Here is a 24,001-nt window from a genome sequence, read left to right as displayed (position 1 = left end):
CACTGCTTTGGGTGCTTTTTTGTGTCATTGGATATCTGGTCCTCTTTTCGTCTGCTTTGCAATGTGTTCAGAAGTTGCCGTGGCCACTGGATTCTCAATTGTAGCTGATTTCAAATTGATAGAACTGTATAATGTCTGTATTGGGAAAAAACGTTCCTTTGAATTGCTGCTAATGATTCTAGTAGGCCTGGAAGAAGCACAATGGTGGTGCTCAGGATTTGTTATTGGCGCGTTTAACCTCAGTCTCCAGTACTGTGATTAGAGAATGTATTAGAGAAGTATGTGGCCGGTCGAGAGTGAAAGTGATCAAGGCAGCTTGTTAGTCCCTTATGACTGACTCGATGGCGTCCATCCTGTGTCTGAGGGAGACGAGTGTTGTTCGGTGGTCTCCACAGCTGTTCTGGGCTGTGCAGAGTGGGATGCCACATGACAGAACCTTCAGATAGAAATATATTAGAGCAGATATGTATCCTTTATGTAGAACAAGGAATCATGCCGCCTCCTAAATGCAACCCCGCTGCCTCCTTCAGTGCCAAACGCATTGGCTTTGACTGAGAGATTGTGTGACTTCACAGAGTGATGTCGGGAGCAGAAAGTGCATAGGATGGGTACAATGTGTGTGCATAAGATGACAGTAATATTTTGTAATATTATGGCTTCAAACCAGAGGTCAATGTTTGTTTTGGTTTCTGAACCTGTACATTTTCATTCAAAGTTTTTATTCCCCTCTTCTCTCTTGTCCCCCTCTCTCATTTCCCCACCTCCCTTTCCTGTTTTCTTACCCTCTCAGTTGTTACTCACCCATGCCTGTGCTCCCCCTCTCCCTGGCCTATGCTCTCTCATTCTGTGTGTGTTCTCTCCCCACCTCTCTCTTCCCTCTCATCCCGTCGGTGCCTACACAGACCTATTCCCTCTCTGTTGCTCCCACCTATCTCCAGCTTTCCAGCTTTCCCCCACCTCTCTATCTGCACCTCTCTCCTGCTTCACCCAACCTCTCTCCTGCCTCTCCTCCAGCCTCTCCCCTCCTCTCTCCCCCAGCCTCTCCCCACCTCTCTCCCCCAGACATTCCCCCCCAGCCTCTCCCCACCCAGGCCTCACCCAGTTGCTACTCATCCCAGGCTGTGCTCTCTCTCCTCAGGCTAGAAATCGTGTGAAGCATGGGTGACTGGAGCTTTCTGGGGCGGCTGCTGGAGAACGCTCAAGAACACTCCACCGTGATTGGCAAGGTGACTGATTGATCGATTGATACATTTATACAGTTATTTGATTGATTTACCCTTTTATTCCTGTGGTATATAGCCCCTTATGCCTTCTTATGTGGCGTTATGTCCCTTGTGTCCAGGTGTGGCTGACAGTCCTCTTCATCTTCCGTATCCTGGTCCTGGGGGCGGCTGCGGAGGAAGTGTGGGGTGACGAGCAGTCTGACTTCACCTGCAACACACAGCAGCCTGGTTGCGAGAACGTGTGCTACGACGAAGCCTTCCCCATCTCGCACATCCGCTTCTGGGTGCTGCAGATTATCTTCGTGTCCACGCCCACCTTGATCTACCTGGGACACGTGCTGCACATTGTCCGCATGGAGGAGAAACGCCGGGAGAAGGAGGAGGAGCAGCGGAAGGCCAGCAGGCACCAGGAGGAGAGAGACCCTCTGTACAGGAACGGAGGAGGAGGAGGGAAAAAGGAGAAGCCCCCAATCAGAGACGAGCATGGTAAAATCCGCATCCGGGGAGCTCTTCTGCGCACGTACGTGTTCAACATCATCTTCAAGACCCTGTTCGAAGTGGGCTTCATCCTGGGTCAGTACTTCCTGTATGGCTTCCAGCTCAGCCCCCTGTATAAGTGTGGTCGCTGGCCCTGCCCCAACACGGTTGACTGCTTCATCTCACGCCCCACAGAGAAGACCATCTTCATCATCTTCATGCTGGTGGTAGCCTGCGTCTCCCTGCTGCTCAACCTGCTGGAGATATACCACCTGGGATGGAAGAAGGTGAAGCAGGGGGTCAGCAACGAGTTTGCGCCCGACCGAATGGCGCTCCCCCTGGCCAGAGACGAGGCGGTGGAGTCCAATATGATCCAGGAGGGGATCGCCCACCCGGCCCTCAACTGCCTGCCCACGTACGGTGGCGTGAACGTGGTGTACCTGCCCAACGAGCAGGCAAACGCCACGGCCGCTTTATCCGAGCAGCAGGCAGCGGCAGCGGAACTCAAGATGGACCCTTTCCATGAAGACTTCCTGTTGGAGGCTCTTCCCACATCCTTCTACGGCAGCGAGGGCAGTGGCCAGCAGCAGTCCGTGGAGCAGAACTGGGCCAACATGGCCATGGAGCTGCAGACTCTGGACGCTGCCAAGTCCTCCTCCTACCCTCCTCCTCCCTTCTCCCCTTCTCCGCCACCCTCCTCCTCCTCCCCCACCTCCTCTGACCAGGAGCAGTCACCCCCTCCACCGGACACTGCCCCTCCTATCCCTGACTCCCGCTCCTCCACCCTCCCCCTGGGAGAATCGAGAAGGAGTGAGGAGCACCAGCAGCAGGAAGAAGAGGAAGCGGAGGCGGCGCTGCCACTGATGCACGTTGATGATGTCACGGTGACCCGGGTGGAGATGCACGAGCCGCCCGTTTTCATAGCGGCGGACGCCCGCAGGCTGAGCATGGCCAGCAAGACCAGCAGTGTCCGAGCCCGGCCCGACGACCTTGCCGTGTAACACATACACACGCACACACTCTCACACACCTTCACACAATCACATACAAACACATGCGACCCCTGTCCAACACCGCACCCCAATGCCTCTGGGTTCTATACATGATATATCTTTGAGGCTCAGGTGTCAAATGTTGTGTGAAATACAGAGGCGATGTGGGGGGGGGGGGGGGGGGGGGGGCTCTGGAGTTGAGATGCTCCTGACATTACTCTCTACAAAGTTGCGTTATCTGGAGATGCATTCGGTGAGGTGAGGCATAGCTTAGTGCTTCAAAGTTCTGAGGTGCCAACACGTGTGTGGAGAGGGAACACACACATTCACTGTTTGCAGCTCAGATGCCATGAAAGGAGTAGAGATATTGGACTAACTAGTTTGGGACATTAGCAACATTTCAGATGAATATAATTCTGCTGTTTTCTTTATTCTTTGATGGTAGACATCAGAAGAGGGTTTGCGCTTTCGTTAATTTTTTTCTCTCCCCCCTTTCTTTTTTATTTTCTTGTGATGAACCCTTTAAGATGAAGCCGATGTGTCCTATTGTCTCTTCCTAGTGTCCTGGTGTCTGTCTGTCTGCCTCGTAGCTAGCTGTCTGTCTGTTCCATGCTCACCCTTCCTATTAAGCTGAATGAAGAGAGGGACGCTCTGACAGTATGGTGGAGTGGAGAGAAACGGGGATAGGGTACCTGGGTGGCACTTTATTCAAAATGACTTGGTATTTACTTACAAATTACATGTTAATTACACAATAATACCTTGTGAATTACTTGTAAAACAAGCACGACTAGACACATTTTGGTACCAGGTAGTTAACAATTAAGTACCCTCTGATAATATGTAATGTACCAGTAAATACCAGGTTAATACCAGTGCATAAGGTAACGTCCTACCTGTTACTGTAGTGTGTAGCCATACTAGTGTGAAGCTCCAACCTATGTTACCAGCGCGATCCCAACCTGAGGCTTGGTCTTTAGGCTTAACAGGCTTTGTTTGTGTGTGTGTTTCTGTCTGTGTGTGTGTGTGTTTCTGTACGTTTCTGTATGTGTGTGATAGATATATTATAGAGTCTTGTTTCAATGTCTACAACAACATTTAGGCAGTTACATCAGGGTAAATAATATATATATGTAAATATATTACATAGTACATATAGGGTATATTATACATATAGAATTATGACTTATAAAGAACCCATACTGACGCTTGTGTTTGCAGTGTGTTAAAGAAGTGTGTGTCCTCATCATAAAGAAATTCAGCAGATTTAAGACTGTAGGCCCCCACTGGTAGTCAGTATGGGAAGTTTCAGTATAGTGCTTAGAGAGAGTAGGCAATAGAATTGCTAGAAGATCGATAGATAAGGAGTATTATTTAAGGCAATGACATTTCATTCTTTGTTACTGGATCATAATAGCAAAACCAATAGGAATGTGCATTTGGGTATCATTTTCTTAAACTCCTGCCAGTTTTTTAAATCAGAAAATGGCTCTTAACATGCAGTTGTATTTCTTTTAAGCTTCCCGTTTTTTTTCTCACCAATTTTTTTTTTTTTATTGTCATCTAACATTCAGGAAAAAATCATAGCTATCGAACAATGTTTTGGACAAATCTCTTTTGCATTTTGTACCTCTTTATGTTTCGAACAACGGTCTATTCTGTTACTGTGAAACTACAACTCACTACAACTGACTCACTCAAGCACTTGACCTTTGACCTTGTTATGATTAAATCATATGTTATCATTCCACCACCACCTGAGGTTATTACCATAAAGCAACAAGAAGCAGGGGGCACTTCAATTTTGGCACTTAAGTAAGAACAGAAAGTTGTGATTGTTCCCATTTCTCTCTCTATCATCCCTTACCCTCACACTCGTCCTTCCTTCCTTTTCTCTCTTTCTTTTATTCTCTCTCTCTACACACACACACACACACACACACACACACACACACACACACACACACACACACACACACACACACACACACACACACACACACACACACACACAAACTCTACATTGGGGTATATCTTGGGATAGAGGGACCGAGACTGTGAGTGGGCTGTTGCTGTGCTCTGCTGTATGATGTGTTAAAATGCTTAGAGAATCAGGTCTGCTGTTTGTTGCATTACCACACACACAGAATCCAAGTGCCTCACAAATCATTTACATACCATGCATGTTAAAAAAAAGCCACCAGGTGATGGGATCGAGCTGTGACATTGTAATCCAAAAAAAACAAAGAGCAGGTCAGCTGTCCACCAAAGAGAGAAAATCTAAAATGGCCACCAATAGAACTCTGTTAAGAGTTGTTGAAAACAAGTTACGGTTCTGTTAACTCATAATTTCTGTTTATAACCTTGTCATTTCGGTTGTTTAAAGTTGACACTTTAGCATGTAGATAATGATCTGGACAGCTAAGACAGAATGGTGTTCTATGATAAAATAACAAAGGACATCTCAAAAAGAGGATGTCTCGATATTTTAGAAAGTATTTTTATTTATTGAAGAATTACCAGATTACCAAATACAAAAAAGTAGATTTTGAAAAAAATATTGCTTCTTTGTTGAATTTTTGTCGAAAAAATACTGGAGAGGTGTTTGGCTAGGTTAAAGTTATACTCCATTGTTGTGTCAGGCATCCCCCCCACCCATCGGAAAACTGACATTTTGTTGGACTTTTGGAATCTCTGGCGTGGAGTGAGATTTCATTGGCCAGTGAGGCAGGGAAGGAGATTTAGACATGCTCAGACCAGATACCCCATTGTGAAATCACTGTCTATGAAGAGAAGTGCCTTGCGTCTGAACTTTTGTAAGAACATGTTGATGTAAATGTTAATTTACCTCAAATGTTTACAAAACTGTTACTGAATAAACTTTTTGTACCATATCTAACTTGTCGCCTGGGGGTTTTGTTTGGTGAAATAAAATAAGTACTTTGGCTTCCCACAATGCAGAAAGAGATAGTAGTTATGCTTTTTGAGGACATGGGGGTATGAAGGGAGGGAGAGACGAAGTGAGAGGAAACGAAGGGGTGGGGGAGAGAGGAGAAGGGAGTGAGAGGTTGGGAAGACACACAGGCACACGGTTTTCACACTGTGATGAGGAACGTCCATCAAAATGTAATTTAGTTTCCTTTATAACATGCAACTTTAGCTAGCCTATGACAGGCTGTAACCAACACCAATGGGGAACAGTTGGGTCTGATAGTGAAAGTCAAGATATCTCAGTCACTTTCAGTACTTAGCCCTTACTGGTTCAGTATTCACAGAGATAAAAATACAATTTGGGGATGGGCCTGAGGGAAGTGTAGGGGTGAAATGGATCACAATCTTGGAGAATTGGGGAGTCTGGAGTGAATTTGGTGGATTGAAGAAAAGATAGTGGGCGAAGTCTTGGACTAGGAGAGGAAAATCTTAGTCCTTGGAAGAGTACAGACAGCATATTCCACCCTTAGCTCTCCCTCTCTTCCTTCCCATCTCCCTCTTTTTCTCAACATACAGCTCTCCTACTCTTCCTCTCTCTCTCTCCCCCAAACCCCACCCTGCTCTCTCCCGCTACATACCTCCCCTCCCCCCACATCTCCCACTCCCCTGCCTCTCTCACTCTGTCCCCCAAACCCCACCCTGTCCTGTGCTCTCTCTCTCTACTTACCTCCCATCCCCCCACATCTCCCACTCCCCCGCCTCTCTCAATTCAATTGAAGGGGCTTTATTGGCATGGGAAACATATGTTAACATTGCCAAAGCAAGTGAAGTAGATAATATACAAAAGTGAAATTAACAATAAAAATTAACAGTAAACATTACACTCACAGACGTTCCAGAAGAATAAAGACATTACAAATGTCATAGTATGTATATATACAGTGTTGTAACAATGTGCAAATGGTTAAAGTACAAAAGGGAAAATAAATAAACATAAATATGGGTTGTATTTACAATGGTGTTTTATCTTCACTGGTTGACCTTTTCTTGTGGCAACAGGTCACAAATCTTGCTGCTGTGATGGCACACTGTGGTATTTCACCCAGTAGATATGGGAGTTTATCAAAATCTGGATTTGTTTTCGAATTCTTTGTAGATCTGTGTAATCTGAGGGAAATATGTTTCTAATATGGTCATACATTGGGCAGGAGGTTAGGAAGTGCAGCTCAGTTTCCACCTCATTTTGTGAGCAGTGTGCACATAGCCTGTCTTCTCTTGAGAGCCAGGTCTGCCTACAGTGGCCTTTCTCAATAGCAAGGCTATGCTCACTGAGTCTGTACATAGTCAAAGCTTTCCTTACATTTGGGTCAGTCACAATGGTCAGGTATTCTGCCACTGTGTACTCTCTGTTTAGCGCCAAATAGCATTCTAGTTTGCTCTGTTTTTTTGTTAATTCTTTCCAATGTGTCAAGTAATTGTCTTTTTGTTTTCTCATGATTTGGTTGGGTCTAATTGTGTTGCTGTCCTGGGGCTCTGTGGGGTGTGTTTGTGTTTGTGAACAGAGCCCCAGGACCAGCTTGCTTAGGGGACTCTTCTCCAGGTTCATCTCTCTGTAGGTGATAGGTGTAGGAATCACTTGCTTTTAGGTGGTCTCTCTCTCTCTCCCCCCCTGTTGTTTTTTCATGGCCACACTAGTTCATATCATGTGATTGGCAGAGGATTGCCTAGTTAATCGCTGGCTATAATTCCCCCTTCACACTGGCCTCCCCTGCAGACCTAGCCCACTGACCCTGCTGAGAGCAGCACTTCCTTTATGCCCCTGAAAGCACAGGGGATTGAGCCCTAACAACAAAACGAATCACCCTCCTCCCCTCTCTTTCTATCGCCAGGCCGCTAGCCTGGCAGTGTGTGTGTGTGTGTGTGTGTGTGTGTGTGTGTGTGTGTGTGTGTGTGTGTGTGTGTGTGTGTGTGTGTGTGTGTGTGTGTGTGTGTGTGTGTGTGTGTGTGTGTGTGTGTGTGTGTGTGACACCTGACATCAGTCAGGTGAAGGTTAGATGCCAAACTTTTCTGTGACCCTTTCCAGGGATCTGGGAAGACTATTCGTTGCTATGCAAACATTAGCACACAGACGATAAATTGGGTGTATCAGGGATCTGTCTGACAACTTTGGTAAAGAGACACCAGATGCTGGGAAACTAGCCCATCACCGAGCTAGATACCTTTAAATTATTTTGCCACTGAGCTTGTCCAGGTAGAAATGAACCTTTGGCATAGATCTAGGACCAGCTTACCATCACCTTAAAAACCATTAAGGGGGAACACAAAACTGACTTAAGATCAATGTCTAGGGGCATCTTAGTACATCCTACTCTGAGGGAGTCACCCCCCACAGATCACTATGGAGATGAGGGAGGGGCATTCTAATATGACTCGCCGCTCTTCCTACCTACTGTATGAGTGACTGAATGGCTTGCGATGTCAAACTAGGGTATTCCTGAGTCAGACAATAAGAGACAAGAACAACTGGGCCACACCTTACTTGACAGAAGGGGTACATTAATCTGCAATGAGGATAGAATACCAGCTGTCATAAACAGTAATGACAGCTTATGTCAGCTTATAACCAGTTTATGTGGGCTCTGGTCAACTATGTGGGGAATAGGGTTTTTCTTTCACAGTCAGCTACCTGTCGTTTTTACACGTTATACAATACATATGGAATAGGGTGTATTTTACTGTCAGGCATCTGTGTCTGTCTGGTTTCCAGTGACCCTGGCGTCTTTTGTCATCACAATGGGCAAAAATGTGGCTACAGGGCCATTTAGTTGTGTGGAGGTCTGTGAATGCCATCGTTGTCACATGACCAGTCTCAGCCATCGTTGTCACATGACCAGTCTCAGACATCTCGCACAAAAAGACCAACCATCCCTTTTATCACCCATGAACCCCTTCCCTCCACTTTACCCCCATAGGATGTGTGTGCGTGTGTGCGTAAACTTTGGACCATAGACAGAGTGACTGAGTATGAGCTCTGCCCCATGCCTAAATGGCATTAATGATTATATAAGCAATAAGCATAGTGAGCCTACCAGTACCACTGCTAAGTGGAGTAATACTCCTACTGGTATAGTGTTCCCGCCTTGGGACGGGAACCAACATGCTGCTGTTATGAATATCAATCATTTAGATAGTAAAGTGTCAGCGGCAGCACACTGAATCTTCCCATGACATTGACCTTGAACATGTCTGAACATGTTGAACAAAGTGCGACACCAACATCAGAATCAGCATGCCACAATGCCATGCAAAAACTTCCCGACATCCCTTGATCTTGTAAAAGTCTTCGTACCCCACCTGGTGGCCAAGGGGAAAAACACAGCCACGTTGAATACCTCACGTCAACGGTGCGCGCGCAGTCATCGCCATTTTGAGTTACAGCCGCACTTCGCTGGCTGATGACAGTAAGGAGGCACGGTTTTTTCGTTTCTGAAATATTTCTGCGCATTCAAAGCTATACTTACTGGATACATATTGTGAGGGATTTACTTCGCTCTAAGTATGGCTCACCGAAATCTAAAACAGGTCAACATTCAAAACAACGCACCGTCGCCGAAACCTCAGCAGCAGTACCGCCAGCAGCAGCAGCAGCAGCACACAAAGCGCAACATGGACTCTCCAGGCATGGAGCGAAGGCCGAATGTTGCGGATGGGAAAGCCCCACCACCAAAGCCGTCGACGGCTGCCAGCCCTGCGGCAGAGGGGGAGGGTGGAGCCGGAGAGTCGCAGGAGATGACGCTGGATATAAAGAGTTTCAGGAGACCCGGGGAGAAAACCTTCACGCAGCGATGTAGGTTGTTCATCGGTAACCTCCCGACAGACCTCACGGAGGATGATTTCAAAAAGCTGTTTTCAAAGTATGGCGAGGCTAACGAGGTGTTTATCAACCGAGACCGAGGATTCGGCTTCATTCGACTGGTAAGACTGCGTTTTAGAGTATTCAGTAATATCGAACTCCGTGGTGAAGGAAGCTCCTTTTGATTGTTGGAGTTTAGGCCGCTATAATATCGATACCCATCTGTTCCCCCTAGTTAGTTAGCTACTATTTATTACTCAGGCGGATGGGTCTGCCTGACCAATTGTTAAGCCTACTCCCCCACCTGAAACCATTCATTTCTTGATACATTGGGTCCCTTTGAAACATGCTTGACTAGATTATGGTAACACTATCTAGGTGGCAATTCTCATTAATCAATCAAGAGTGCATAAAAAAACTTTGAAAGTTTGCTATCAATAGAGCCTAACCTTTGACCTGGAATTCTAGGAAACCAGGACGCTGGCGGAGATTGCCAAGGCAGAGCTGGACGGCACAGTGCTGGGGAACCGACCTATCCGGATCCGCTTCGCCACGCATGGCTCTGCCCTCACAGTGCGGAACCTTTCGCCCGTGGTCTCCAACGAGCTCCTTGAGGAGGCCTTCTCGGAGTTCGGCCCAGTGGAAAGGGCTATCGTTGTGGTGGACGACCGTGGAAGGCCCACTGGGAAGGGCTTCGTGGAGTTTGCCAACAAACCTTGTGCTCGTAAAGCCCTGGATCGCTGTGCTGACGGGGCGCTGCTGCTCACCACGTAAGACAACCAACGACTGCATTTACTTAGTTACCTGGTTTACGAAATAACCCAAACGCACCAAATCAATTCCAAGCAGTGTTTGTGATAACTCCCATCTCACCGTGTTGTCTCCAGGTCTCCTCGGCCTGCCATAGTGGAACCCACCGAGCAGCTGGATGAAGAGGATGGACTCCCAGAGAAGTTGCTGGTGAAATCTGTACACTACCACAAGTACGTTATACACATGATCTCCTATTGGGAGTTTAACTCTCTGTACCAGTCTTGACAACAGGAGTTCTTTATCATAACCAGTATGAATTTGTTGATTTATTCACTTGCCCGTCGGTGTGTGTGTGTGTGTGCACCGTTCCACTTTCCTCATAGTCTCCCTGCAGGTCTTAATCCAGCCACTAACCCCTCTCCTCCCTGTCTCTCCAGGGAGAGGGAGCACCCCCCGCGGTTTGCCCAGCCGGGGACATTTGAGTTTGAGTACTCGTCCCGCTGGAAGGCCCTGGACGAGATGGAAAAGCAGCAGAGAGACCAGGTTGAGCGCAACATCCGAGAGGCCAAGGAGAAGCTGGAGCAAGAGATGGAGGCCGCCAAGCACGAGCATCAGCTCATGATGATGAGACAAGGTACACACACTCAGAGGAACCTCTCACACACACCGAGGAAGACGCCCACTTTTCAAGGACAAAGTTAAAATGTTACCTTTTGTGTCGGGCGCATATTCAACATTAGCAGACATAGCCATAGGCCTACTTCAAGTGTTGTCAGAAACTGTCACGTGTGAATACAAAAAAACATTAATACCAAGCCAACCCCTTTCTCTCAGACCTGATGTAATACCAAACAACCCCTCAGACCTGATGTATTACCAAGCCAACCCCTTTCTCTCAGACCTGATCAAATACCAAGCCAACCCCTTTCTCTCAGACCTGATGTAATACCAAACAACCCCTCTCAGACCTGATGTAATACCAAGCCAACCCCTTTCTCTCAGACCTGATCAAATACCAAGCCAACCCCTTTCTCTCAGACCTGATGAAATACCAAGCCAACCCCTCCTCTCAGACCTGATGTAATACCAAGCCAACCCCTCCTCTCAGACCTGATGAAATACCAAGCCAACCCCTCCTCTCAGACCTGATGTAATACCAAGCCAACCCCTTTCTCTCAGACCTGATGTAATACCAAGCCAACCCCTTTCTCTCAGACCTGATGTAATACCAAGCCAACCCCTTTCTCTCAGACCTGATGTAATACCAAGCCAACCCCTTTCTCTCAGACCTGATGAAATACCAAGCCAACCCCTCCTCTCAGACCTGATGTAATTCCAAGCCAACCCCTTTCTCTCAGACCTGATGTATTACCAAGCCAACCCCTTCCTCTCAGCCCTGATGTAATACCAAGCCAACCCCTCCTCTCAGACCTGATGTAATACCAAGCCAACCCCTTTCTCTCAGACCTGATGTATTACCAAGCCAACCCCTCCTCTCAGACCTGATGTAATACCAACCCATCTTAGACCTGATGTATTACCAAGCCAACCCCTCCTCTCGGACCTGATGTAATACCAAGCCAACCCCTCCTCTTAGACCTGATGTAATACCAAGCCAACCCCTCCTCTCAGACCTGATGTATTACCAAGCCAACCCCTTTCTCTCAGACCTGATGTAATACCAAGCCAACCCCTCCTCTCAGACCTGATGTAATACCAAGCCAACCCCTTTCTCTCAGACCTGATGTAATACCAAGCCAACCCCTCCTCTCAGACCTGATGTAATACCAAGCCAACCCCTTTCTCTCAGACCTGATGAAATACCAAGCCAACCCCTCCTCTTAGACCTGATGTAATACCAAACAACCCCTCCTCTCAGACCTGATGTAATACCAAGCCAACCCCTCCTCTCAGACCTGATGTATTACCAAGCCAACCCCTCCTCTCAGACCTGATGTAATACCAAGCCAACCCATCTTAGACATGATGTATTACCAAGCCAACCCCTCCTCTCAGACCTGATGTAATACCAAGCCAACCCCTCCTATTAGACCTGATGTAATACCAAGCCAACCCCTCCTCTCAGACCTGATGTATTACCAAGCCAACCCCTCCTCTCAGACCTGATGTAATACCAAGCCAACCCCTTTCTCTCAGACCTGATGTAATACCAAGCCAACCCCCCCTCTCAGACCTGATGTAATACCAAGCCAACCCCTCAGACCTGATGTAATACCAAGCCAACCCCTCCTCTTAGACCTGATGTATTACCAAGCCAACCCCTCCTCTCAGACCTGATGTATTACCAAGCCAACCCCTTTCTCTCAGACCTGATGTAATACCAAGCCAACCCCCCCTCTCAGACCTGATGTAATACCAAGCCAGCCCCTTTCTCTCAGACCTGATGTAATACCAAGCCAACCCATATTTCTCTCATCTTCTCTTTCTCAGACCTGATGAGGCGTCAAGAGGAGCTGAGACGTCTGGAGGAGCTTCGCAACCAGGAGCTGCAGAAACGCAAGAATATAGAGATGAGGTACGTGTGTGTGTACCTCCCACTCTATTTTCTACTCGTCACGAGGAGAGTCAGAAGTGTGTGTTAAACGTTCTCTCCTGTTTGTAGACATGAGGAGAGGCGTAGGCAGGAGGAGGAGATGATGCAGCGCCATCGAGAGCAGGAAGAGATGAGACGCCAACCGGACGGCTTCAAGCCAAACTATGCGGACAGCGTGAGTTCACCGAACAGACACACAAACATGCACACAAAGGTCAGACCGGTTCAAGTCTAACTTCATGAAGAGTGTGAATACACTTGGAGAACACACACACAGCCAACATAGACCTTCACATCAGTACAGTCAGTATCACTCATTTCTAGGTTTTTGAATACACAAACTATCACACTTTTTAAAAAAAATGTTCATTTCAGAGAAGCAGTGTTCACACACTTTCATTCACATGATTCTGCTGAGGGTCTGCGTTTTATATGGGGATTTTGAGAACATTCTCGGATATGATAGGGATTTTTAGGGTCCATCGATCATGCTGTTGGGTGCTGAGAAAAGATGCCTAACAGTCCTACCGCTCTACGTCACACTGATGATGATCAAGCATACTAGGGATGGGCACGGTTAATTAAATACGCGGATATCAGACCGAATGTTAGTATTCAATTACTTGAGTGTTATTTTTTTAAGATGTGTATATATATTTATTTATTTAGACCTATTTTAACGATGAAAAGGCTTTGTCTATATTACGTCATCCTTGTGACATTTTTATCTACAAAGAAATACCAGGACATTTGAAATTCTTAGTTGAATTAAACATCAAACCTTTGAATGTGGTTTCTATAGCGGTGCGTTGAGCTACTGCTGGGTATTTAGCCCTCCAGGCTGCCCGACTCGGTATGCCATTTTCCCCATTTCAAATAGCAATTACAGGCACTCCCTTGACAGAGTTTCCAGAATACCTGACACAGATCAATGCAAAACACTCACCAGAAAACCTTTTTTTGTAGCAGAATCAGTTCTATCGCGGCGAAAATCAGACTTCGCTGTTGCTGTTAGCCAAACTACCGAAGACCCAGTATCTCCGCTGTTTACCTCTGCCGTGTGCATGTGCATTTTTCGACTATCCGGATATCTGGGAAAAATAAGTGATGATATTATTTGAATAGTAAAATAATTTTGACTACCCATTCCTAAAGCATCACAGAATGCTGCCTTTTTCTTTTCAACTAGTGTCCCATATCACTATAGGAGCATATCTTTTCTAGGTAACTACAGATTAACATAGTGTACCGTAGTCCTGTGTGTGAAAGTCTAATAAAAAATGTATTTTGGGTCGGTCTAGTTTATGGTAGCCTACTACCTATTTAGTGCTATTTCTTATGCAAGTAGCATGTCACAATACCAACAGGGCTCTAGGTTTGGTTTTGGTATCTTCCAAAGACTTTAGCTTGAAAGACACAAACCTGATCTGAAATTGACCTCAAGCCGCTATTCTTTCTCCTTCTGACGGGACTGATGGGTGTAAGTAGTGCAGCGATTGCTCAACCTAACCCTACAATGGGCTTAGGGTAGCAGCTGACGGCCACCATCTTGTTTACACCCATCTGGTCTTCAGATCTGCTAAAACCAAAAGAGAAAGGCCGAGGGGTTTTCATATTGGTTCATCGTTGTTCTACTGTGGTTTTCAGGGTGTATTTTTCTCACCAAACTGATGTCCAGCAGTAGCAGCCCTTCTAAGCAGTGTATCCACAATCACAGCTAGCGACATAAAACACCATGTAGCTGTCCCACGTTATACATTTATCATCAATTCAAATGTCTGTTGTATTTACCTGGGTTTTCAACACCTATTTTACTAAAGTAGTATGGGAGAGGGACACCTGCTAGAACAAAATACTGCTCTATCTCTGCTGAGTTGTCTGAAGTAATCTAGATCCTGTAACCGACAGCTTGGCGTTCTTGTGGGAACGTTAAGAGGGGAGAGGCTAATGATTGACAGACCCTTTCACCACAATGCTCATTTGTGATGCTTGAGTGTCTTCCAGATGAGAGTAACTTCACTTCCAGAGAGAGTCCTCAGAATAGTTCTAAGGTTTTCCATGAAGGCGATAGGGAAACTTGAAAGTCACAGAATCTGTTAAAATTACATTGGCATGTCTAGAAATGGCCACTGTGCAAAGGCTGTGTCCTTTGGTATCTTCACTTTATCTAATCACTTGACAAAAACACACAGGCAAAGAGTTGAGGAATCTGTCATCAGCTTTTTTTAGGTGGATTTTAATGTCATTCATTTCAAGCCTAAGTCTTGGTCCCAATTTTCAATACTTCAATAGTCTCCGGTCAACTTTTTCATCATTGCAACTCTGTGATCACGGGTTGGGAAACATACTGACGTTCTCAGGAAACATGCGTTTCTCTACCTAGCCCTTAGTGCACCTGTATTACTGCATGCCTGTGGATGTGATGTGTCTTATGATGTTGCTGCATAATAACTTTTCTTCTCTGTTTCTATTGTGTGTTGAGAGGCCGTAGAGAAAGAGGACCGGCTGGAAATATCGTACAAAGCTCCCTCTGCTGTTACAGCCACCCTTACACTACTCTTAGCATGAACTCTTGCTCCTATGCAACAGTTGCAACTCCTACAGCTTAACCCAAAACAACCTGCACAACGATTAATATTGATCTATTGTCGTTACCCTTTACCATTAGTCTTAGGGGGATATTAGACTGGTGGCAATCTTAGAACATGCTCGCAAGCCTCACACACATTTACAAACAACACGTATACCTAACACTTTTTGCCTCCCTCCTTTTACATTTACATTTTAGTAATTTAGCAGACGCTCTCATCCAGAGTGACATAGTTAGTGCATTCATCGTAAGAAAGCTAGGTAAGACGACCACATATCAGTCGTAGTAAGTACATTTTTCCTCAATTAAAGAAGTAATCAGCAATGTCAGTGCTAGTAGGAAAAGACGAGTGCAAGTTTAAAAAATAAAATGATGCTCCATCCCCGCAACTGTCTGCGCTGTCGACCGAGGAATGAAAACCAAAAGGGGTGGTTGAATAGAAGTCCATAAGACAAAGCTGAACTACAACTTAGAAGTCAGAGGTGTCTGGCAATAATATAACTTTTAAAGATCTATCAATTGGGCACCACTTTGTATTCAATGTGTCCCGTCATCCAGAGTGCCAAAGTTGTGCTTGTGTAAAACATACACAGGATTACAGTACAGTACATGTAGGCCTACTATTATTAGTGGCACTAGCAAAAGTCCTCACTTTAAATATTGTAAAAAAACAGACTTATAGTTATTATTATTTAGCACGCTACTCTAACACCGTTTCAGATAGAAATACCATTCAAACTTTAAAATGTGTAGTCTGGTCTGGATTAAGTTGCTTGCATACAGTTTTTTTCATAGCATATATGTCAATTAAAAAATATATTTTTACCCCCTTTTCTCCCCAATTTCGATCTTGTCTCACCGCTGCATCGCTGCTCTGGAGGCGAAGGTCGAGTCATGCGTCCTCTGAAACATTACCTGCCAAACCGCGCTTCTTAACACCCGCCAGCTTAACCCGGAAGCCAGGCTCACCAATGTGTTGGAGGAAACACTGTTCACTTGACGATCAAGGTCAGCCTGCAGGCGCCCGGCCCACCACAAGGAGTCGCTAGAGTGCGATGAGCCAAATGAAGCTCCCCCGGTCAAACACTCCCCCTAACCCGGACAATGCTGGGCCAATTGTGCGCCGCCCTATGGGATTCCCGATCACGGCCGGTTATGTAATACAGCCCGGGATCGAACACGGGTCTGTAGTGACACCTCTAGCACTACGATGTAGTGCCTTAGACTGCTGTGCCACTCGGGAGGCCCTGCATATACTTTTTAAATGATTACACTTTTTGTCTTTCTTTAAAAACTTTGTATAACAATGTGACTTTTTACACATCAGCTACTTTGACCACTTTCCCAACAATTTAGACAAAACTTAGAGGACATGAAATATTGGTCTTCTCTGCTATTCAAATCGGGAATGGAATTATCTTCTAACAATCAAACTATACAGCTGTTTTAGGAACCGCATCAACTAATATCTCTTCACTTTTTCAAAATTGACTACTTTCATAAAAAGTTAGTGTATGAAATCTTTAGTCTGCTTTTCAAATCTGAAATCAGAACAGCAATATCAAATTATAACACTTACTCTAGCTAACCCATTGCCTACCGATCTAAAATAGTCACTACTGCAATGTAGACTACTGCTACTAGTACTTCTGGGCTACTTACTACTACCTAGTCTCCCACTGAAGGCTACTATTCACTATTTATAAATCAGTCACGCCCTCTACTACACCAGACTTACATTTTCAACACTAACAAACTTCTAAACTTCCACCACTAGGTGTAACATATTCATCACCCCTAATTATAGCCTAAAACTTTTCTAATTCCTTATGAGTAAAAGTGTTGTAGTCTGAGTGTATTTACTGTATTTGTAATGAAATATGTGATCGAACTCCCCCACACGCCAAAGTAATAAGGTTTTTATAGTTGTCTATCATAGTATGGGCTTTGGTAGTATGGGCTTATCAGACTAGATATTTTAACATTTAACTTTGGCTATAATTCTTCACTTCACTTAAGTAAAATGTTTTACATTTCTTCAACTACCACAAAAATACTTTCAAAGACTTAAAGCAAGTCCCACAATTTTTTGTTAATTGATAATTACCTTCTAGTTACTTTTTAAGATAAAAAAAATAATAATGTTTAGTAGTAGTGCATACTGTACTTTAGGGAGTATTTATCCATAAACATTTGTGCAGAAATTGTTCCAGGCAAAAGACCTATATCAGATATTCTGATCAATACTCAAGATTTAATTCCAACAAATACTGTACATTTTGTTTTGTTTCTCTTTTAACAGTTCTCATTCTTTTTTTTCTTTCTTTTTTTTAAAGTTTCTTGCATTTAATTAACTCAACATTATAGAAGACAAACTTTTGTAATACTGTCACGTGTCATGTTAATTAACATGACATTTTAATGTCCCATACTGCACTTACCTCTGTACTCAACAGAGACGAGAGTGTGTGTGTGAGAATTTGTTGCCGTGTGTGTTTGTCTGTGATGAGAATTTGTGTGTGTGTGTGTGTGTGTACTTAAACTACTTCATGTGCTTGTCTTGAGGGAGTGTTGTGTGCAAGCATGTGTGATGGAAGTGTTCGATCTTCAATGTGGAACATTTGCATTGTATTCCAGGTAAGTATATTCAGGTGGAGCTGTAACTACATAACTAGAACACAATTTGTCCCACAAAAGATGAGTGAATGCAGCTGGTGAAGGATTTTTAGTGTCCATCTCTCATTAACTATTTAAATGTAACATGATTTGAAATATAGTATATTAATATGGAATATATAATATATGTACTATTTACCCATGTTTACTTTGTTTTAGCTGGCCAGTTTAAAATTCACAGGAAACTCAGATTTTACAACGTATATCTTAAGACATTTTGGACTAGGAGGTGTATTCTGTGGTTCTGCATTGTTTAGAATGTTGCTGGTAGAAATGCAATGTGTAGAGCTGACACTGTTCCCTATTACACGTTACAGAGCATGTCTGTTCTAAACAATGCTTTTCTATCTGTAACTCTTTTGACTTTCACAATATAACGTAGCACACAGGACTATACTGTATGTGTATCATATTTGTATGATGGTGTGAGTGAGCTAGTTGGGAGGATGTTGAGTGTACTTGCATATTATTTGTGTCTGTGAGAGTGTGTGGGGGGGTTGAGTTGAGTGATGATGTGTACTTACGTGTGTGTGTGTGTGTGTGTGTGAGTGTGTGAGTGTGTGAGTGTGTGAGTGTGTGAGTGTGTGAGTGTGTGAGCGAGTGAGCGAGTGGGGGCATGTTTATTGCATGTCCTTTATGATAAGATATTTTATGTGATGGGGGGTCAGTGTTGATAATGTGTGTGCTTTGTACAGCTTCATTTGTGAGTTTGTGTAGCGTACATATATCTTTTTGTGTACTAATGTTTAGGTCGTCTGAACATCAATGTGTGGAGGGGATTTGGGGATTTATCTACTTCTCAATCTTTTCTCTTGCATATTTATCAGTAACCCTTATTCCTCTATTAGGCTGAAATTACCACAACAAGGTCACTTCATTGTTTGATCAACTTTGGACTAAATCCATGTTATATTTTGGCTTGTCCCATATTAAGTTATATACTCATCACATACAGACCAATATTGCCTTTTTTAGATGGACCTTGAGAATCCATACTGGACACATAAGTAACTTGTTAAGCATACCTAGGAACTCAGATGTTCATTCCGTATGTACTCCTCTCTCACTAAGTTCTTACACATCCAATACAGTATCATTCCACACACAGCTTTTGTAACTCCTCCTTCAGGACTTTTTCTATCACAGTTGGGAGAACATTATTAACCTTATTCCCTGGCTGTTACTTATATATCTGTGTGAGTGTTGTGATGTGTGAGGAATCATCCTACACATGTCCTAATGGTCCTAGTAGTTATTGTCCATAAGGTTTACGGGTGCACCACTCTTCTTCACTTCTTCCAGAGAGAACAGGAAATGAGAATGGGTGAACTGGGCCCTCGTGGAGCCATTAATATGGGAGGTAGGGTCATAACGATGACTCAGCACTGACTGGTCCATGAACAACCATAAACTACCCCCTCCCCCTTTCGGTGTCTACAGATCTAAAGGAACTGGGAAGGTGTTGGACATATGGCTAGGTTTGTGAAATTCTGGTAACTTTCTCAATTCCCAGGGACTGGGATTCCTGGAAAACCTGGGAATTTGGGGAAAGTTACTGGAGTTCTGCCGCCCTAGCCATAAGGAAGAAGTTCCCCCTAAGCCCATTGGAAGTCTAGGTGGCGCCACCGCCATATTGTGTGCACCTGGCTCGTTCCTTCAGGTCGGCAGACATTAAAGGGCTAGGAGCAGGGCTAGGGATATATTGTGAGGCTCTGAACGGGATGGGCTGTGTGAGGCTCATGGTGGCTCCTTCACCACTTTATGAATGTAACCCGGGGCTGCACATCACCTACATACTGTGTGTACTGAAGTACTAATACTACTGGGGGAAATATGCTCATGTGGCGTAGTCCGAGAACATGCTAATTATGTTTTTGTGTCACTGATTAGATATGTGAGTGAGAGTGACTAGGGTGTACGTGTGTTCTGGGGGATTGTGAGACTGAAATAATCGTGGAGGGGTTAAAGTTATCCATCACTGCAAAGGATTTCCGTCATGGAATTTTTTGAGATTTTGTTTTATTTTTTATGACTAAATGGTGTAACTCAGTTTTAATACATGTACAAAATTATCCTCTTTCCTGACAAGTAATGATGGTCATGCCTTTTTTTTCATGAAAAAGGAGTTTTGCAGTCGATCTGAGATTGACTTAAATTTCAGTCATGGGATTTCTTTTGTTTTTACCCCAGATTTGTGTGTGGAGAAACTGAGTACATCAATTTGTAGAAAGTCATGTCTACCTTTTTTAGTGTGAATTTTACATGATGACTTCACTACTTATGATCGTTTTGTTATCAGGTCATTTGTTGTTTAGTCAACTGGTTGAAGGAAACCATTGTTTTCTTTAGTCCTTAATGTTTTATGTAACCTCACTTTTGCTCTTTCTACAGACCTACTTATTTATCGTGCCACACATGTGGAAGGTTACCTGATTCGAACAATAGAGGAGGCCCAAACCGAACATACATTTCTAGCATGAGGGTTTTTAGCAAACATTTTGTATCAGCAGTAGCCACCAATCCCAACACTTGGTAAACCTTCTTATCTACAAGCTTAGAATAAACCTATCCCTTTGTTTGTATTTACATTTTATGTGTGTGTATGTTTACTACTTACAAACATAATGTTGTGTGTTCTTCAATGAGATGGTGGATTATTCTTTTTTTGGGGGGGGGTGCTTTTTGCAGTATCATTTCTGTGTACATATACCATCTAGGAAAAATGTATCATCTGTTCATTTCTAGCAGTGTGTGTGGGTGGGTGGGGTCAATTCATAACTAATACAGCTCTGTCTCATTTAGTACCTAGAAAGCATAATGAACTCTTTACTCGTGTTTCCATTAGTAGTTGATGCAACATTTTTCTTTTTTTAAATTAAATGACTTGTCATCCTACTGATGCTTTTACAGTGTTCTCAAAGACCTGTATCGTATGGCTGTGAATGGGGTTTGGGATTTGGGTCTGGAGTTGAATATCTGGCAATGGTGATGTGCAGTCACGGTTTTTAACCTAGAAGCAGAACTGGGTGATGGCGTTCTTTCGCCTGAAATCGGAAATTCATCCAGACTATTTGAGGGCCTCTCACAGCTTGTCCCACATTGCTATTTTACTGTAATGGAACTCTTACTCTGTTGATTGAATGGTATGATACACTGCTCCTGTTCCCAATGACCTGTAAATAGTCTGTTGTAGGCATCTATCTGCTAACGTTGGTTTTTGGTTGTTCCGCTTATATATTAATACAACTTGACCAATTTTAAGGCATAGCCTAATGATTACAGGTGCTGTAGACTGTTAATCTGCCATATGAAATCATCAACAAATGATGTACGTTTTTAAATATATATATATACTTTTTTTTTTTTATTAACGTAACATGCAACAATTTCAAATATTTAACTGAGTTACAGTTCATAGATAAAAAATCAGTCAATTGAAAAATGTATTAGGCCCCCAGCTCATGTAACATGGGACCAACATTTTACATGTTGCGTTTATTTTTGTTCAGTGTGCATATCGATATGGATATCTCACCACAGACTAACAAAATGTGATATGTTTTCAATTGTGTACCAACGTGCTCAATATTGACTTATTTTTCCCTATCAAACTAGGAAATTAAACATTTGACACCTACATCTTTGGCATTGCTTGTGTGACCAACAACCAACGTTAGCTAGCTCTGTCAGCCCTGAGAGATTTTTACACCACTCTACAACAACAAACAGTGCACACGGGGTGTGATGGGTGGGGTTTACTTCCAGTGTGACCAAACGATGCTACGTTGTTTTGCGTGTAGATGGGTTTAACCCCGCCTCTGTTGCTGGGGCCAGTGTAAACCAGGGACCCCCTCAAATGATGGGCATAGGCATAAGCGGAAGGGCCGGAGCCATGGGCCCCGAGGGAACTCCAAACATGGGCGCACCAAACATGATGCCAGACAATGGAGCCATGGTAATGTATGCGCTAAGATGGGCGCTTACTCTCAACCTCTCAATTTCTCTCTCAATAACTTGCTCTCCTTAACCTGCTCAATCCTTGGTACTGAATAGAAACTGCAGTGTATTGTTTTCAGATTTTAACCAGTGGTGAGAGGAGATGCCAGAGGCTATTTAGATTCTGCTTATGGACATTACATTCCAAGGTGTTTTGCCAGTGACTTTGATTTTAATAGTTGATGATACATATATATTGTCCAGCTGGTCTTTTCTGGCATCTTTTCCCTTACCATTGCGATATCTTTGATCATGATATCATAGTATCTCGTGGTGGTGATTAGCAAATTGAGGTTAAAATAATAACATTTACTTCACTGTTCACATCATGAGGTTAGTGCGGGTTAGGAAAGGGATTCTCATAGCTTATATCAGCTCTGCACCCATAACTAATGGATTGATTCCTCTCTCCCTCTTCTGACTCTGCCCGGAACTCCTCTGCTTGCCTACTTTGACGTTCGGAACGCCTTCTCATTGCCTCGCCAAAACGAACATTGTTATTGAATATCCCTCCCATCTGATTCTTCTGCATCTGGACTGCTCATAATATCTCCACCAACCCTACCCCTTTATACTGTAGCTGCGCACCGATAGGTTCCCCCAGGGGGCTCCTAATCAGATTGGTTCGTCCCCCATGAGTGGCCGTCCAGGTGTCGAGTCCCCTCAGCAGCAACAGGCAGTGGGAGCAGGGCTAATGGGGGCAGGGCTTATGGGGGCAGGGCCTGGGCCTGCAGTGGGGGGGCCTGCAAGCTTCGGGAGGGGAATCCCCGTTGTGGGAAACTATGAAGGGCCTAACAACAAACGTCGCAGATACTGATTGTGTTATTATGTTAAAAAAAATTCAACGGTGTAACCCAAGGCTCAATATTTGGATCTCTTGCTTTTCCTTTCTCATTATGTAAAATAACTGATTTATTTTCTCGTCAAATGTTTGTTTTTGTTCTTTTAATTTGGGCTGATTATTTCCCTCAGCTTCTTCATGTGTCCCGAATGTTGACTGAGGGGAAAAAAAAATCTTTTTTATATCACAAGCCAGCCCCAATGTTGATGCAAAAACACAAATCTTCAATGTTGGCCGCCAAAGGCCAATATCAACTGCGATGTATCTTGATGTAGTCAGGTCTGTAGGTAAGGTTTAGGCCAATATTAACTGTGATGTATCTTGATGTAGGCAGGTCTGTAGATTGCTTATAAACTTCTGTATGATGTCGTTTCTTGCTTTTTGCTATCAGTATCCTATCCTCCTGTTATTGTTGTTTTCAGTAGTTCCTAGTAACAATAAGTGAAGACCTGCATTGCCTCTGCAATGGTTAGCTTACTTTGATTTCCTCCCATCCATGGAATGTATTTCAGGTACAGTGCATCCTGTAGTAGTTTGTTTGGCTAACTGCAATAAAACTGTGAAATGCCATTTTGTGAATACTAAGTTGATTGAAGTTTAAAAAAACTATTTTATTTGCAAGCTATAGCACACAATATTTTACAAAGCTAGGTTTTAAAGGACCATAGCGTTTAGTCTGCTTCGTGTTTTCTTTTTTGCCAAGGAAAATCTGATATCATAGTATCGCGATACTGGTATTGGTACATTACTATTGGGTGTAATTGATCCTCAACCAGGCAAAATACCTATATCGGATATTCTGATCAATACACTAGTTTAATTTGAACCAATAGGATACTCTACATTTTGTTAGTCATTTCTCATTCTTTTTCTGTATATTTAAAGTTTCTTGCATTTTAATTAACTCAACATTATAGACAAACTTTTGTAATATTGTCATGTGTTATGTTAATTCACATGACATTTGAATATCCCATACTCGTGCACTTACCTCTGTACTCAAGAGCGAGAGAATTTGTGTTGCCGTGTGTGTGTAGTAACATAGTAAAATCATGTGCTTGTCTTGAGTGAGTGTTGTGTACAAGCATGTGTGGTGAAAGTGTTTGTGATCTTCA

At 43.8% G+C, this 24,001-nt stretch overlaps 2 protein-coding genes across 2 annotated transcripts; both read left to right on the top strand.

The window, feature by feature from the left end:
* The first annotated feature begins 1,157 nt into the window (after positions 1 to 1,157).
* On the top strand, positions 1,158 to 2,701 carry LOC120050831 (gap junction alpha-3 protein-like). The gene is made up of 3 exons (XM_038997359.1): positions 1,158 to 1,226; positions 1,343 to 2,344; positions 2,426 to 2,701. The coding sequence occupies exons 1-3, from the start codon at positions 1,158 to 1,160 to the stop codon at positions 2,699 to 2,701; spliced, it is 1,347 nt and encodes a 448-aa protein (XP_038853287.1).
* A 6,480-nt stretch (positions 2,702 to 9,181) lies between these two features.
* Positions 9,182 to 23,953, top strand: LOC120051427 (paraspeckle component 1-like). Its single transcript, XM_038998291.1, has 9 exons — positions 9,182 to 9,598; positions 9,945 to 10,246; positions 10,364 to 10,459; positions 10,667 to 10,863; positions 12,681 to 12,765; positions 12,853 to 12,958; positions 19,352 to 19,409; positions 21,850 to 22,004; positions 22,626 to 23,953. Exons 1-9 carry the CDS (start codon positions 9,182 to 9,184, stop codon positions 22,860 to 22,862), a joined length of 1,653 nt encoding a protein of 550 aa, XP_038854219.1. The 3' UTR covers positions 22,863 to 23,953.
* The last annotated feature ends 48 nt before the right edge of the window (positions 23,954 to 24,001 follow it).

The sequence above is a fragment of the Salvelinus namaycush genome, chromosome 7, assembly GCF_016432855.1.
Source record: "Salvelinus namaycush isolate Seneca chromosome 7, SaNama_1.0, whole genome shotgun sequence".
Taxonomy (NCBI): domain Eukaryota; kingdom Metazoa; phylum Chordata; class Actinopteri; order Salmoniformes; family Salmonidae; genus Salvelinus; species Salvelinus namaycush.
This window is presented reverse-complemented; position numbering and strand designations above follow the sequence as displayed.